The sequence below is a fragment of the Electrophorus electricus genome, chromosome 11 (assembly GCF_013358815.1).
Source record: "Electrophorus electricus isolate fEleEle1 chromosome 11, fEleEle1.pri, whole genome shotgun sequence".
NCBI lineage: Eukaryota > Metazoa > Chordata > Actinopteri > Gymnotiformes > Gymnotidae > Electrophorus > Electrophorus electricus.
The window spans coordinates 18808726-18826296 of NC_049545.1; the positions used below are offsets into that span (position 1 = coordinate 18808726).

Sequence of the window (17571 nt, forward strand, 5' to 3'; positions counted from 1 at the left end):
GCTGTTCCAAAGAGCCATACTTCTGTTTTCAGCTGGGGCTGGTGTTTCTCCGCAGCTCTGAAAATGTCACTGCTGGTCGGAGGCACATGGCTTAGTCTTTTGCACTGCAGATGGCGTCAGCGCACAAGGCACAAGGAACATGCCAATTTATTGATCTTCTTCCAGCTGATGAGGTTAGCTGGATTTGAAAGGACCCTCGTAGATGGACTGTATTAGGAACTTTATGCAGAAGGGCCAAGCCTGACACAACTTGGAGCAGGAGACCATCTGACCAAATCCTTGTTCCCATCTTGTCGATGTGTTTTGCTGGTTCATACTTACCACTTGACTTATACGCGCCTCCTCTAGGACCAAGTGGCCCTCAGCTTGGTCATGGCATGCTGATGGAGCAGGGCTCGGCTCCTTTTTTCCTTCACGCCCTTGTCCCCACCGCTCTCTGCCGCAGATGCGATTCCACCTGGTCCACTGCATCCTATCCTTTCCATTTTCTCCGTTCTTTCCTCAGTACCAGCCCAGGAGAGCTTTGGGTTGCATGACTCCCTAAACTGCAGCATGTCTCCTGCATGAGCAAACTCCTCACTCCCTCATGGGGAACTTAAGGCCCTTCACATAGTGATGCATGGCTGCATGGTTGGCCCAGCCACCTGCGCAGATGCTGACTGACTCTCCTGTCAAAGCCCGCCGCCACTGACAAAAGGATTTCACAGATCAACAGTTGCCACAAATCCTGGGAAGGACTGCATACTGCTAGATCTAGGTATTTAATTTTCCTGGAAGCCCTGACTTGTCCACTGCCACCAACCATGCATCCAACTACTGGTTTGTGGTCTTGGTCGAGGCAGCATCCTGAAAAGTCCCGTCAGTGATGTTCCCGAGGCTCTTGACCAGTTTCTCCATGACTGACATTATCCCAGTACCTCCCAGATGATAACAGTAGTGGGTGGTCACCATCTTCCTCTTCAGCAACATGGACCTGGACTTCCCTGGCTTAAAGCACACCCATGACCTCACGGTGAGCTTCCCGAAGACCTGAAGAATCGACCTGCATCCTAGCGCTATGGTTGTTGTGATTGTTAGATCATCCAAAAGGCTCTGATGCAGGGGCTGTCAAACCTCAGACTTTATCCACCTCAGCTGACCCGACTGGCAAGACAAAGATAGTCACTGAAATAGTAATGATCCCTTTTCTAACCTGTGCCATCCTGAAGTGCTCCCGAGGTGACTCTAAGATTGAGCTATGATAATTGTCCAAAATAAGGTCCCTGTCCTTAATTGAGACATGTGCGGTTCCAGTGGTTCCACCAGCTTGCATTGCAGATCGGTAATTAGTCATTCTGTCTCACGACTATGCTGTTAAACAGAAAAATTGCAGAGGCAAGCGGCAAAGGGCTTGCATTCATCATGGCAATGTTATACTCAGAACATGAGTGATTTTCATAAAGATTCATTTACAGATTCACTATCTCTTTGAAAAGGTACAAACCCAGTCAGAAATACAAATTACCATAGTAAAGTGGCTGACATTTTAAAAATATGTCAAAGAATTGGGCTAGAGATAGAGACCAATGGGAAAAGAGGTGAAACAGGTACTTTAAATGTTCATGTTTTTCCTACTGTATGCATAAAGCATATGCATGTGCTATTCAATTTTTGTTGTGTGGCCACAGGGCTTTAAACAAAAAGATCATGTTGCTTTGGAGCAATTGGTTTTGTAGTGTCCTCACATGACGGTCACAGCACTCCACCCCACCCACTTGTTGTGAAAGAGTTGAACTACTCACTCAAGGTTTTAAATAACAACAGTGAAAGGCCAGGGGCTCACCAGGTTACAGCAGGTCAGTGAGCTTTATTCCTTCTGAACAGGAAGGAACACGAACACACACACACACACACACACACACACACACACACACACCACACACACACACACCCCACACACACACACCCACACCCACACCCATTCATCTTTTTGTCTTGGGTAACTTTCATTTCTCTGTAAACACATGCCCTTCTAGGAACAAGACTGTTTTTAATGCTATAATCACACTGTCATCAATGACAGATGCAAAGAGTCTGTTAAATAGTTCATGCTGAAAAAAAAATTCAAATGATCAAATAAACTGCTGTATGACATATTAAACTAGTCATGTACAAAAAGAGACATCTAGAGGTTAAACCCAAGTTTACTGTGTCCATTCCTCCTCCTTAACTGTATCTTCATCCTTCTTTGTGGCTTTTCAACCTTCTTCTTTCTGGGAGGCATCACATGGTCATGCAACTGTTCATATATTAGCTCCGCAGTACAAATTAATCCTTTCCCCTGCTGATGCCAACACCGGATAGATGCCAGCAGTCTGGTTCAAATCCTCCAGAGAGTACAGAGAACATTGCTCATATGGTGTAGGAGATCCCTGGCCTGGTATCTGCGGAGGCAGGAGAGGGTTTAGAATGGCTCTCCGCATTGCCTAGCAGGGTGGTGTTTCTCTACTCCGGGCCATGGACAGCCAATGGGTCTGTCTCACTACCCAAGCTGCATTCGCAGAGAAAGTCACAGTCAGAGAGAGAGAGAGAGAGAGAGAGAAAGAGAGATCTTTTGTTGCACATTCAGCCGTCTTGCGTGGCTTGGTCCCGCCTAACGTCTGAAGAACTTGAGGTACACCACTGCTCCCAGTATGGCCAGCTCCAGGATGATAATGATTCCCAGCAACAACTTATTGGTCATCACCCTGCCGGGAAAGAGCAAGAGGAAGTCACAAAATGAGTGATGCTACAGTGTGACTGAGATGACTTGACGAGCACAGACCGACACAGGCAGGACATGACGGATCTTACCGCCGTGACATGGCCCGTAGGATCTTCCTGCTGCGGCTCAGGTTCTCTCCTGTGTGCACCAGCTGGTAGAAGAGAATGGAGGATGTGGATTAAAATGACGTACTGTCTGTCGTGGGAAATAATCCCACGCCACTTCAATGCCTTTCTTATTACTTGCCTTAGATATATCTGTCCGGTTAATCTAATCCACCTGTTAACTGAATAATTATAATAAATAATAATAATCATCATCATCATCATCAAGAAATCAATACATCAGACTAACTATGCAGGTAATCTATCCATCCATTGACCAAGCAATAAATCCATCAATCTGTCCAACTCTCACCCTGTCTCTAGTCCGGTCCAGTTGTTCCCGCTGTTCACCGAGCTCCTCGATGATGTCCGTACCGATCTGATCAATCTCGGCGGCAATGCGCTGGCTCCGTTCGATGCTCTGTGATGCGTTGGTCAGCACCTCTGTGCCCTGCAGCAGCAAAGTGCGCTGGGCCTGCAGCTGAGCCTGAGCAAGCACGCACCATCACACGCCAGTTAGGAAGAGGGCCACATCCAAAGCCCTGCAACCTTTCCTGTTATTAATCCAGCTCTAGTTGTGTCTGTAAGCTGCAAGCGCTATGAAATGGTAGTATATAATAGCACAGGGCTAACATAGCATGCACCTTCCTCCTGCAAGCAGGGGTGCACAAAATGCTACATAGCGCAGTTATTGCTTCATGCAAATGAATCATCAGGTCACATTCATCGCACAGAACATCTCTTCTGTAATGTCCGAGACTGGCAAGTGGACATGCACAAAGTGCACGTAAGAAAGCACTTGCACAAAAAGATCATTAGCATATTGTTTAACTATTTTTTAAACTTTGAATTGTGTATGCAATCACAATATTTTACTATGCAGTATTACATTTCATTTGACAGTATGACATTGAAAAAATAGAATTAGACAATTAAAAAAAAAAAATTTTTTTTAAGTCTTGAAAATGTTAACAACCGCTTGCTTAAAGCAGGGTGACTACACTTTCAAGTCCAATTAGTCATAGAACTTGGAAAACGAGCACAGGATTTCCTGGACAGGAAACTGTGAATATCTTCCCTTGGGAGCTGCCAGGGGAATGCTGTTTTGTGGATGACTTGGAAAATTCTTTAATATATCGTCAACTCAAGGCTTTGTTTTGTATATTGGAACATTTGTGGGGAAATTACTTGAAAATTAACATCTATGGTTTAAAATATCAATTATGAAAGCAAATGTACAAGTGAAACTGGCTGTTTTATTCTTTGTTTTTTTTTGGTTTTTTTTACCTTAGTCTCCTCTCTAAATTCCAACCACATACGCTGTTTTTCTGCTGTTCACAGGCTGATTATGAAAAGCAAATACACAAGTGAAACTTCTGTACAAGTGAAACTTCTGTATTGGTTCTGTAAAAATTAATAAAAATAAACTGTCTTTAATAAACTTCCATTTCAACATGCTGTTTCTCGGATTTAATACAGCACCTCTTCTGGTAACTTGGATTCCTTATTAAGCAAAAGTCAGCAGCCTTTACCAAAAACAACTGCAAAGTTTGCACAATTCCACAGGAAGCTTAAAAGCTACTGATAGATTTGACCAGAAATTAACCAATCCCTCTATGTTTCTATTTAATGCTTGTTTTGTTATCTGCATGTCATTTTCACTATTCTCTTCTGTTTTTTTATTTTAGCGTCCTCTCTAGATTCTTTCCGCATTCCATTTTTCTGATGTCCCCAGCTTACTTAGCGTGGTGTGGACCTTGAGTTCCGTGAAGCTGTTTTGTAACAATGTAAAAAGTAACTGTAAAAAGGCTGTAAAAAGTGGTGATCCAATAAAATGAAAGGCACGAAAGCTGACACTCTGCAGCCAAGTTCTAAACTGCTCTTTAGGTTCCATGAAATATGGGTCATGCTTGCTCTCTTACAAAATAATGGCGCTGAAATATCCTCTGAAAAACAGCTGGACCTTATTTTCACACAGTCAGGCACAAAGTAGTCCTGACACTGGCAAATGCAATTCATAAATGTGGCTGGGGGCATCAGATTATGTTCATCACACTCAGAATGGTCTCAATTGCAGAAACTACTGTTTTGTTTTGTTTTTAGACAGACACAAAAGGCAGAATGCAACACGCAATACAGTACAGTGTGGGCCAACAGCTGTTCAGCCAAACTGACCTTCACATTCTCAGGGCCTTGAACGGCTCCCCCTATGGGTCAGGAGAGGCATACTCACGCTGCGCTCGTTCTCCACGGCATAGACGCCGTGCCTGTTGTCTCCGGGGCGGCTGGAGCGGCCCAGGCCTGGGCCGGCATGCAAACCATGCAGGTCTCGTTGCAGCCTTGCCAGGTCTCGGTGGTACAGCCTGACTTTGGAGGACATGGGGTTCCTGAAGGAGCCCGGGGCACCAACCAGCTCCTGCTCCATCCCCTGTAGCTGGCAGAGTGGCATGCAACAAGGGAAGCCTGATACACAGCACTCCAAACTAACCATCAAGCATACCCGTCAGAGGACGTATGTGTTCAAAATGAGCAAAATAAAGCAATCAACCAAACCGTACACAAACTAAGACATCCACTATGATAACCATTCTTTCTAAATCAGTTATTTTTCTAGTATTGTGGTAAACTGTGTAGTAGAAAATGGACAGTCCCCCAGCCTTACCCTCCCAAATCAGTGACCCTACAGTACTCCCCATGTTATGACTAAGTTATAAGCCCTCATCAATAACAGGATTCAAGTTTTACAAAAAGGAAGGCTCATGACTTGTGCAGGGACACATGACCTAAATTTTGGTTTCCTGTACTGTTCTGCTGGCCCTAGGAGTTGTAAAGTCACAAGCTAGGAATATATGGACAGAGTGCAATCGAGACCGTTAGAATTTTTGACATGCTTTAGAAAAATGTATGTTTCTAAATTGCTAAGGGATTCGAACCTTCCCTGGACAGGACATGACGCAGGGCAGGACAAGATCAGACCAGACCAGAAAAAAAGTTTACCGACCCTGAAAGAAACTGCAGGGTAACAGAAGTATATATATATATATATTGCACACAAACACACAAAATAGTGAACGTTTCACAACAATAAATAGTGGAGGAGTGTACACCACTGTGTATAATATACTGTAGACATAGATCTGTATAATGTAGCTCAGCACAGTTCTGAGAGCAGGAGATCAGTAGTGTCCCTGCAGACTTGTATAGTCTTATTGCAGTGGTTAAGAAAGATCTCACATGCCGTTCTTATCAGTCTGCCACTGAATGTGCTTCGTTTTCGACCATTTTATGCAGGGGATGCGATGTCTACGACTGTGAGACAATTGAGAGTCCTTTGTTCTGCTAGAACCTCCAGAGTATCTAGTGTGACTCATACGACAGAGCCGCCTTCTTTATCGGTTTGTTTAGTTTGTTCAGTGCCATTTTGTTGACACTGTTGCACACAACAGCAGATAATATGGAACTTGCAACAACAAACTGATAAAATGTCCAATTTTGTTCACACCCAAGGATCTCAGTCTCCTCAGAACATACGCCAGAATTTTGTAGCCTCAGAAACAGAGAACAACCAGTCAAGTTGTCCATTATCCATGAGATGATGGATTAATCCACCTATATCAGCTGTGCTTCTCCCCAAGTAGCACAGGCTGCATGCTGCTGAATGCACTGGAGAAATGAAAAGAAACATAATCCTCACAGTAGTGCCTGCTTTGTCCAGATGGAAGTATACATGACGCAGAAAGTAGACAACGGCACCATCCACTCTAAACCCATCCTGATGCACAGACTGCAGAGGATCCAGTGCGGTTCGGGCCAATGGTCTCAGGTGAGCCAGCATCAGCTGGATAATCATTTAGTGCCACTGCTTGCTTCGCCTTCGGGACAGGAACCACAGAAGTAGTTTTCCACCGGAGTGGGACTTTTTCTTTGCCTGAACTTAGGTTAAAGATGGGCTGAAGAATTCTTCCCAGCTGCTCAGCAGTTTCAGCACTTCAGGCTCACTGCCATCTGGTCCTGTCTGAGTTTCTTCAGCTCCTTTTCCACCTGATTGGCAGTGAATATGGTGTGGTGCTGTTGGACTGGTCCCGAGTGGAGGAGAAAGGGTGGAGTGGGTTGTTCAATGCATGTGAGGTGTCGCTGTTCAAACTGTGGGAGGGAAGAACCGGGAATGCTGATGGCTGTTGTGTAGGAGCGTTAATCTGCAACGATGGTGACTGTTGTGCAAAGTGATCAAGATGCAAGGTCATTTGAGACAAAGCATAAGATGGGGCAGGAGGACGGCTATTGTCAAACCGTATAAAAAAAAAAGGTTTCACTTGTTCACGCATTCGAGGTTCGCTCATTCGAGAAAAGTATTGTTTCAATCTGTGTCTATCCTCCATCTTACAGAATACATGTAGCAAAATGTTTGCAACTGTTACTAATAAGTTGTGACCTCCTGAATCGAGTTAGGGAGAATGAGACATACCATCTTAGTTATGGATGGGCTTAGGGTGAATTAATATAATGATGATAATGTTTTACTTGTGTGCTATGGAAAGTCAGACCCATCTAGCCTTAGGTATCAAATTATTAGAGAAATGTACAATTGTTTTTCTTTGTGTTTTTTGTAGTAAATGGGAAATGTAGATCTACTTAGATGTGCGTGAATTAGTTAAACCAACTGCCCTTGGTAATGCCCCTTTAGAGATTTGGATGAATCCAGACCCAGTAAGATTCTGAGAGAGACTTTTCCTGGGCTTTCTTTAAAGAGGATGGAGATAAATTGGAGCATTTGGGAACTCCAGAACGTCTCGCGAGAAGAATTGCATTTTATTTGTTAATTGGACCCTCTTTCATCTTTTCAGTTTTAACATCGCGCGTCTGCACCCATTTCATTTTGTTCATCACTCTCCTCTAACAAAGTAGTTCCTCATCAGTTTTATATCTGTATACAATCAATCAATCAACTGTGTGACATCATTAATGAAAAGGAAAAAATAAAATATGAAGTCAATGTCCCCATAAGGGGAGGGAGTGATGGTACGGCCAAGAATACTAGCCCGGGCATTTCAATAAAAACAAAAAAGTAAGAAATGATCTTGGGAAGCAGAAGGTTTATTCAGTCACCCCTTTGCCCATTTACATTTATGGCATTCAGCAAAGAATTTTATCCAATTTTACAATTGTGAATAAGCAAAATTCAAGCAATTGAGGGTTAAGGGTAAAACACTGCCAAAATGTGCCCAACAGTGGTAACATGGTGATGGTGGGGCCTGAAACAGCAACCTTCTGATCACTAGTCCAGTCCCTTAACTGCTGAGCCAACCATACTGAGCTGCAGGCCACCGGATGTGTCGAGATTTCACAGACAGTTCACTACTATAATTTCACAAGAAGGCTGTCTCAATCAAGTTGTTTAAGAGAAGTGAAAGAAACAAACACTGCCATAAAGGATGAATTTAAGAATTAGGCATCTAGATCCAACTGCCCTTTTTGGAATCCTGGTGTTCTGAATCGCAAGGTATTTTCCTTCTTGATTTTGTCTGTTTGCATTTGGTTTGAAATTGAGTATTAATTCATTGTATGGAGTTTTACCCAATAAATATTTTTTTTAGTTTTTTTTTTTTTTTAGTTTTTTTTTAACTAATACTAATAGTTACCAATTTCCTTTAATATTGATTATCAAGAAATATCTCATTAATTAATTGAATGTATTGTTTGGAGGAGGTATTTGTAACCAGCGGTATTAGGTCCCTGCCGACACTGCCTTAGAGTGAGAGTGAGATAACACCGATCAACCTTCAGTAAGTCTTTAAAAATAATTAATCATTTTTCCTAAAATTAGGGTGGTGGACCCCAGTTATCATAAAAATGCAAAATGCAACTGCAAAAATGAGATTAAAAAAAAAAATAAAAAAAGAAAAAAAAGATGAAACTGAGCCATAATAAAAGGTCATAAATAATTCCACCACAGACTTTCCAACTGAAGCAGCACATAGAGCTGGGAAAACATGCCTCAGACTCCCAGAGTGTCAGCACAGGCTCTCCACAAGACTGTGTCCTTCCTCCCCTGCTCTTCTCCCTGCACACTAACAGCCGTGCCCGCGGACGAGAGTCAAACTCATGCGGTTTGCTGATGACACCACCCTCGTTGGGCCCATCTCTGATGGGGATTAGTCCGCCTACAAGGGGGGAGATTAACCAACAACTACCGGTGCAGCCAAAACAACCCGGAGCTCAGAGACAGACGTTGACCTCAGGAGGTCTGCGGCCCCACCTGCCCCCATAACTCTGTTGACACTGGAGTCTTTCCGCTTCCGGGGCACCATCATGTCACCAGTGGCATTGAGCGAGAGCAGAACATCAGCTCCATCACCAAGAACAGACAGCGAAGGGTGTACTTCCTGCAGCAGGTATACGACCAGCCAAAGCCATTGATGGTGCACTTCTACACTGCCAGAGTCCATAATGACCTCGAACATCACCATTTGGTACGCCGTTGCTTCTGCCAAGGACAAGGGCAGATTGCAGTGGACCATCTGCTATGCTGAGAGAGTGATTGGCTGCAACCTACCGTCCCTCCAAGATCTGCATGCCTCCAGAAGACTGAGGCGAGCAGGCAAAAATCATGACTGACCCCTCACACCCTGCACATATCATCTTCAAAAACTTCCCTCTGGCAAGAGGCTGAGGTCTGTAATGACCAAAACTGCACCTGTCACCACAAGGTCAGTTTTTTTCTCAACTGCATTCAGCCTCATCAAGACTTGGATCCCCCACTGATATAAACTCATTGCACGGCAACTGTATTGCGCAATTCTATCCATTACATAGCACATCATTTACATAGCATATTTTATTTGCACACCTGTAAGCTCATCAATCTGGGCAAATTTTTCTTGCAGTCTTCTTTTTATGTATATATTGTACTTTTTTTTTTTAAGATACTACATTTTTCTACATATCGTATTTTCTTTGCCGTCTTCATTTTGATTGTTATGCACCAATTTCACCAAGTCACATTCCTTGTATGTGCAAATGTAGCTGGCTAATAAACAAATTCTGATTGTGAATATGCTGATGTCAGTTAGAGGTTTCATAAGCCTCTGATGACACCTAGTGGCAGAAAAGAACTTTTTAAATGGGTCCAGGATAATGAGAAAGAATGCAACAACCAATTTACAAGAGGGTTTTTTTTGAGTGTTCTTTCCATATGTTTTAATCCTGATTTTTACAGTGTGAATCTCTTCTTAACAGTGGGTGGTGATTCACTACAAAACAGAAAATTAAGACGCTGCTCAAGATCAAGCATTTCCTAAGGATATCACAGAAATTCTTAAAGACTCGGAATACATTATAAAGTAATAAATATGTATGACACTATAGTTTAAACATTCTACAAAAATCCAATAGTAATAAGCAAAAGAAAATATGATCTCAAAAAATAAACAAACTGGTTAATCAACCCCATCTAAAAATAGTCTGGGCGTGGTCCTAATATTCCAATGAGCATGACTGAGTGACAGCTCAGATATATGTTCCCTGGATCTTTAAAGACTTATAGCCTGCTGCATGACAGAAGCAGAGCCAAATGTAACATACAAGGAGGGAAAATAAGAGTAACACAACCATACATGTATAAAATACAGGCAACAAATGAGTCTTGTTCATGTGCTGTTCAATAGCTAGCTTTATCGAGACTTAATGAGGGCGCAAAAACGGGAATACTGAGTGTGTGGGAGGGGCTTCAGCTTTCTGACTGCTGAAAGTAAAGCCGACGCAAGCTTTATACAACACAGATACTGCCCATTTTACACTGTAACTGGTGAAATTTAAGTTAAATACACTGACATGTCAAAGGTCATGGGACAGCGGTATGTAAATTGATTATGAGCTGGCGTTACCTCAGGGAATGCTCACACCTGTATAAATTTGTGAGCTGTTATCTTGTGAGTGAGGATGAACACTGGCCAACATGGTCCTGGCAAGGTGACAGGAATTATCGGAGTTCGAACAAAGCCTGACAATGGGTGCCAGAAGGATGGGACATTCCATTTCTGAACTTGTGCAGAATTTAACATTGCTCGATCCACAGTGTCACGTGTGTACTGGGAATATGTCACAGAAGGCAATTACCACCCAAAGTGGACAAATGGTGTTGCCCGCACAGTCGCCCGACATGAGGCCAATCGAGCATTTGTGGGTGGTGGAGAGGTCCGAGATCCTGTAGCTACAAATACCAAAGCTGTGGGTGGCTATACAGACAGCATGGGCCAACATCCCTCCAGATGTCTTCTGTCCACTTGGGTTTGAGTTGCTGAATTTTGCCAGGCTAGAAGCTGTCCTATGAGATTCTTGTTCATGTCCCATGACCTTTGGCATGTCGGTGTAAATGTATTGCACGTTAGACTGGCATAGATAGGACACACTTTGTATAGGCTATGTACATGGAGTGCTCAGAAGGGTAAGCTCGACCAAATTAGAAAGAAAGCATACATGTAGGCATAAGTACCTCAGTGACAAAGGAGAGAGAGTGCGCAGCGTTGCCGGCTTATTCGAGATTTCGCCCAAGCTTATGTCCTAGACATTCATATTCTTATCTATATATGTAAACCTCAGAATTTCCTAAACAGTACTGGAGGTTACTATTGGTGGCACAACAAGTGAGTAAAGTTCATAAAATCACAAAGAAATATAAATACAACTGCTTCTTCTAAACTTGTAAATATACTTACTACTTCTTGTGCTTCCCCAATCCGTTCATCAAACACTCTGATTAACTTCTTCTTCTCCTCTGAGAAGAAAAACAGAATAACAACGTTTTACACTTTGATAACAGAAATTCACTTTTTTGTGTATACGCTGGACTATATCGTTTTATACATTCCAGTGAATTATCTGGTAATGAACAAACGTTTCATGGTTGCGTTATAACTGGGAAGACTCGGGCGTGAGACGAGTCCTCTCGAAGAAGGGGTTTGGATCTGTTCAGAGGGTTTCAACCATGCATTATCGCTACATTATCTGAACACGGGTTAGCTAGCTAAGATGGTAGAGACAGCTAGGGAATCGTCATCTTGAAGGGAACCTTAGAGCCTGGTGCATTAGACGGGTGGGGAATCAACCGCGCAGAACGGAAACAAATGAAAATGCACTAAACAAACGATGTTTGTTCAATACAAAAATAAAACCTCGTTCGTTTACATTATTAGCAAGTTACGGTACGTTATGAAATATTATCAAAACGTTTGATAATAAACTGGCCATGTCTAGCTAGGATAACTCGCCGACAGTACGGCGGCAAGCTAGACAAGACAAAGCAAAAGGTGAATAAAATGTGTCGTTTTATTTTCTGGAGCGAAAGCACGTTTAGAAGTGCAGCATGGATGAGCCGTCAGCGACAGTGGAGCGTGTTAAAGAAATGAACAAACATGAAGTTACCCCCTTGACTTCGCACCACTCGATCAGGAATCACTTTCAGTTCGTCGTACAATGATCTGTACATCTCATGAAGTTTCTCAAACTCCTCAGACGACATTCTGTCGTTTTTCCCCCAAGCGACCGTTAAGTGCTTGGACTGCGTGATATTTCCAAAATACAGACACAGCGCTGTTGGAAATACAAATTAGCTAGAAGAACAGTATGACAACAAAATCCTAGAGAAACCGGTCCTCGTCGGTCCCCGTGACCATAGGTGGCCAGAAGCGCGCCAGCGCTCAAGTCGCGAAAAGCAAATCTTAAACATTAATATTACTCTTCGCATTTCGCTGGTTTTAACAAAGAACGAGATATGCTAATTCTTGTAACACCTTAAAATTCATCAGAGTCACATATTTCTTACATAATTCTACAAAACCATTCTACAAGGCCCTTCTCAGAACCCTTTACAAACTGAGGCATTCTGGTTTATGTAGTGTAGTATACGCAGGTATTTCTGTTTTGGAAAGTAAGCTTTAGCAGTCTGTGTAATGTTTGAGCAATAAGGTCAAATTAGATGCATGAACGAATATATATGTATAATCCTTTTGCACGAGATGTTAAATATATGGTATCTTAATCAATCCTAACATTGCGTATCTTAAATATGTATCCAAATTTCTGAATATCTCTATGAGTGACCATCCTTAATTTGAAAAGACAACTAATGAAATAGATGCCACGAGCTTCGATCTGCCTGCTAATGAGCGAAATGGTGGAGAATTTGGGGATTTTGTTTCGTCTGTAGTTTTTCAGTGGCACAACAATGAAGAAAAACTACAATCCCGTGATTCCGACAGGACTCAGACAGATGTAGAGTAGGAGAGTGGGAGGTGGCGAAGCTAAACAGATTCACATTAACACAGTTCAGAGCAGCAGGCAGTCGGTTTATTAGACATTCAAAACCCTGGCGTTTATATCTGTTATAATGCTGCTCGTTGTAGTCGTGGCTGGTTTTGGAGTCGTCGCGCTAATACTAAGACTGCTGTCCCCGCACATCAGGTAGACATCATTATACATGCTTACGAGATGATACTCCTGTATGGCTAATTACACTGAAGTAGGACGATGCATTACAAATCATATTTATGTTTTATATAGGCTAGCGGTCTTGATGTGGTGTTTGCGCGTAATCCTCTGAGCGAGAGAAGTCCAGATACAGCTATTAATGTCCATGGATGTGCAGTACAGTCACTAAAAACATATGCGGTTATGCTCTTATACTTGGGCCTAACTGGACACACTCGAACTGTTGTGTTTAATTTCACACTCGATACATTTTAAGGTTTTATGGTATTTTATAAATGTATTATTTTTTTGCCGAGTGTTCAGTGCATAGGTGAATGTTGAGTGACGGCTACAGTAACCGCCTCCACAGCACATGAGCTGCTTACGGGTTCGACCAATAGGATCTCTCTAAGGGCGGAGTTTATCGCATATGTGTGCGGCCTCATTGGTTGCAGAAAATCCATGCATCTTTAATGCGTGACTCGTAAGCCACGGTGTTTGCGCAGACTGTCTATACAGTCAGTGGGTGTTACTGACAGCAACGTTATCAATAGCACGAATGCAAATGCAGAATCTTTACTTGTGATCCTTGTAATACTTGTATTACAAGACCCACGTGATGCGTTTGTATATGCCATCTAATGACAAGGAAATTAACAGCATACATGATTTTAAATGTGAAGAACACGAATACAAAATCTAACACCAAGATTCTGAAATGTTTGCAATACACAGGTTTTTCAGAACTTCAGCTGTCAGTTTTTCGTAGCGGTATAAGCTTTTAAGCGCTCAATTTTCTTTTGAACTGAGCTACTTCCGAAAATAACTCACGTTCCTAATCTGGTTTACACAATTTTCTTTCTTCCAAGGCTGAGCAAAAAAATATTTTCCAGCATAGTCGCCTTTGCATTGGCAAGTTCTCAACTACACCGTGAGATAACCATCGTAAAATCTTAACTGACTGGTTAAACTGATTGATGAATACCAATACCCCCAAAAAGAGAAAATACGTTTTTGTTCTCTCTCTCTCTCTCTCTCTCTCTCTCTCTCTCTCTCTCTCTCTCTCTCTCTCTCTCTCTCTCTCTCTCTCTCTCTCTCTCTCTCTCTCTCTCTCTCTCTCTCTCTCTCTCTCTCTCTCTCTCTCTCTCTCTCTCTCTCTCTCTCTCTCTCTCTCTCTCTCTCTCTCTCTGTGTGTAGGAAATACGCGGCAGGTGGTGCATGTCTCTCTACAGCGCGCTTGGATGGGAAAACGGTATTAATTACTGGAGCGAACACTGGCATCGGGAAAGAGACAGCACTGGACCTGGCCTCTCGGGGTGAGGGAGAACTGCTTCAGCAAAACCCTTCTCTTTACCAATGCTTCAAACAATTATATCATTTCATTTCTTCTCTGTATTCGAATGTTTTATTTTGTGAAATTTAGCTATTGAGCAATTTATTTTTCCATTTGCAATTTTTGCATTCTACTGTTTGTATTTGAAGGCTTTAATCACTGTTACTCAATTTGTAAAATAGTTTTTAAAAAGGTGCTATATGAATAAATAATAATTATTATTATTATTACTACATCCACAAAGCTCACTCAAATGAAGTGTAGAAGCATGTGCTGGAGACCCGTAGGAATAAAAGTCTTTGCGTGCAGGTGCACGGGTAATCCTGGCCTGTCGGGACGTGGCGAAGGGTGAGGAGTCGGCGGCGGAGATCTGCACGCAGGTGGGTGGTGCTCAGGTGGAGGTGCGCGAGCTGGACCTGGCCGACACGTGCTCGATCCGGGCCTTCGCTCAGAGATTCCTACGAGGTACCCTCTCACACCCATGTCCTCAGCAGCGCCAGTTTTCACTCTGAAAGCCTCATTTACACTGTTCAGCTAAAAGGAAAAAAAAAAAAAGTGAACATCATTCAAGGACGAAACCCTACAGCATAACAGTAGCTGGATGTAGTCATGTAGAATAGTCACACCGCTCATGGACCAGAGTATGCTCCATGCATCCTGCTGGGTCAGGTCTTATATTAGTGGAGTGGAATCTTTTTGTGTAGCATTGCCTGTTTTCTAATGTGTTTAAGGCATTTCTTATCACTGCTTATATTAGAAAGTGTTTATAGCATTGCCTGTATTATAGTGTTTATAGCATCATATGTTTATTAACACCCTCCCTTGTGATTTGTCTCTCTTCACAGAGGTGAATCATCTCGACATTTTGATAAACAATGCAGGAGTGATGATGTGTCCATATATGAAAACCGTGGACGGGTTTGAAATGCAGCTGGGAGTCAATCACCTTGGTAAATTTAGGGTGGGATGTAACAATGAACTTTCAGAGTTTTTAAAAAAAAATTTCCCAACCTTAAAATAGTTCTGCATCATTCAGGCCCTCTTACTGTCTGATCCCCTTCCTGTCAGGTCACTTCCTGTTGACCTACCTCCTGATTGGTCTGCTGAAGCGCAGCGCGCCCGCCCGTGTGGTGGTGGTTTCCTCCCTGGCGCATTACTTTGGCTGGATTCGCTTCCACGACCTGCACAGCCAGGGCAGCTACAACAGCGGACTGGCCTACTGTCAGAGCAAACTCGCCAACATCCTCTTCACACGCGAGCTGGCCCGCAGGCTAAAAGGTATGGCGGCAGCCACCGAGGTTGGTGGGAGGAGCTGTCCATCATAACACAGAGCCATCCACAGCTTTGATGACACATCATACTGTTGGATTGAACGTTGCAACTTTTACATGCCAGGACAGAAGAATTACTTCATATTACTTTATGTCAAACAGCAATGCATTTGAACAGTTTTATGCAAGTCACAGCCTTGATTTTCAGGTGACAGCATCTCCTGCAGAAATAGGAGTGCATCTGGAAGTAGAAGCAACCTGTTTAACTGTGCTGGATCCAGATAACCATATAACTCAGTGTGGCTAGGACCAGACGAGACTGGGTGCCAACCCCACGCCATCCCACATTAACCCCCCAGCCACTGTGACCTTTCGACCCCTGCCAGGCTCGAACGTGACGGTGAACTCGGTGCACCCGGGCTCGGTGAGGTCCGAGCTGACTCGTCACTCGGCAACCATGTCGCTGCTCTTCGCACTTTTCTCTGCCTTCCTGAAGACGGCTCGAGAGGGAGCGCAGACATCAATCTACTGCGCTACGGCGGAGGAGCTGCACTCTATCTCAGGAACACACTTTAGGTGAGGCAGCGCGAGCTGCCGCCCAGCTACCCCTGGCAGCAGGCTGTCGGATGGAGTCATTACCATAAGACAGTCTCAGAGCTGGTTCTGTAGTGTAAAAACTGTTGCTGTAACGAACAAAAATCTTTATTTGTCCTTTATTTGAAGGACAAGGAGAAAGACACTGGAACGGAGACCTAACATATCTTCCTTTTTCTTCAAATGAAGACTTAATTTTCTAAGACTTGACGGAACGTGTTCCCCTCTCTGTTCTTCCCTCTTTCCCAGCGATTGCGCGCCAGCCTCCGTTGCTCCTCAGGGTCGCTGCGAGGAGACCGCACGGAGACTGTGGGACGTCAGCTGTGAGCTCCTGGGCATCGAATGGGACTGAGGCCAGCACCACCCATCCCTCCATCCGGGACCCCACCCACAGCCCTTTTACCCCGTCTCATCACAAATCTTTCCATTTACACCCCAACCCCCCCCCGGGCTCCCTGATTAGACACTCCCACTGCCAATGCCTCACCCCACTGACCCTCCCCCATTATGTTGCACCATTCCGCCGAACTCCTCCTTCCACGCGTCCGCCAACCTGCTGCAGAGCGCCACTGAACAGAACCGTACTCAGGCTTGCGGTTCCGTCTGGTGCTGGGCTGCGTTTTGCCTCTCATTTGGTTTGTTCCCTGGAGGTGTGAATGTGGCTTTGTCGTTCCCATGCCAAACAGCCCACACTACAGCTGACAAGGACTATGCTAAGGTTTTTATACAGAAGCAAACAAGCCTTTTTACTACTGTTGCATTCATGTCCAGAGAGAGTGATATTTAAATATACATTATGGGGGGGGGGGGGGGGGGGGTGAACCCCACTTTGTGGTAATGATGGTTCCATACTTTCTTTTTTTTTTTTTTTTTTTTAAATCACTCCGCTCACTCAAGGTTAGAACTGGGAAAGTTGTGATTTAAATCACAGTTGAACACTGCTGTAAGTGTAAGAGGTTTTTAGTGTGCAGGTTTCAATTGGTCTGATCTCGCCAACAAGAAAATGGAGAAGACAGTATGTCTCTCTCTCTCACACACACACACACACACACACACACACAC

General features: G+C 43.5%; 2 protein-coding genes and 1 long non-coding RNA gene across 4 annotated transcripts; 2 read left to right on the forward strand and 1 right to left on the reverse strand.

The window, feature by feature from the left end:
* Positions 1-1569: 1569 nt before the first annotated feature.
* vti1b (vesicle transport through interaction with t-SNAREs 1B) lies at positions 1570-12505 on the reverse strand. The gene is made up of 6 exons (XM_027008229.2): positions 12268-12505; positions 11562-11620; positions 5081-5281; positions 3161-3334; positions 2833-2894; positions 1570-2726 (listed from the first exon to the last, which is right to left on the reverse strand). Exons 1-6 carry the CDS (start codon positions 12362-12364, stop codon positions 2633-2635), a joined length of 687 nt encoding a protein of 228 aa, XP_026864030.2. The 5' UTR covers positions 12365-12505; the 3' UTR covers positions 1570-2632.
* Positions 7976-9899, forward strand: LOC113576257. 2 transcript variants are annotated; one of them, XR_004776662.1, is made up of 3 exons: positions 7976-8347; positions 8554-8630; positions 8801-9899. It is a non-coding gene; the product is annotated as an uncharacterized LOC113576257 (long non-coding RNA). The 2 variants fall into 2 exon arrangements; XR_003410494.2 differs by having other exon boundaries at positions 7980-8347; positions 8551-8630.
* A 659-nt stretch (positions 12506-13164) lies between the features above and the next one.
* On the forward strand, positions 13165-17284 carry rdh12 (retinol dehydrogenase 12). The gene is made up of 7 exons (XM_027008228.2): positions 13165-13305; positions 14509-14627; positions 14954-15109; positions 15490-15594; positions 15713-15922; positions 16302-16491; positions 16759-17284. Exons 1-7 carry the CDS (start codon positions 13232-13234, stop codon positions 16859-16861), a joined length of 957 nt encoding a protein of 318 aa, XP_026864029.2. The 5' UTR covers positions 13165-13231; the 3' UTR covers positions 16862-17284.
* Positions 17285-17571: the final 287 nt, after the last annotated feature.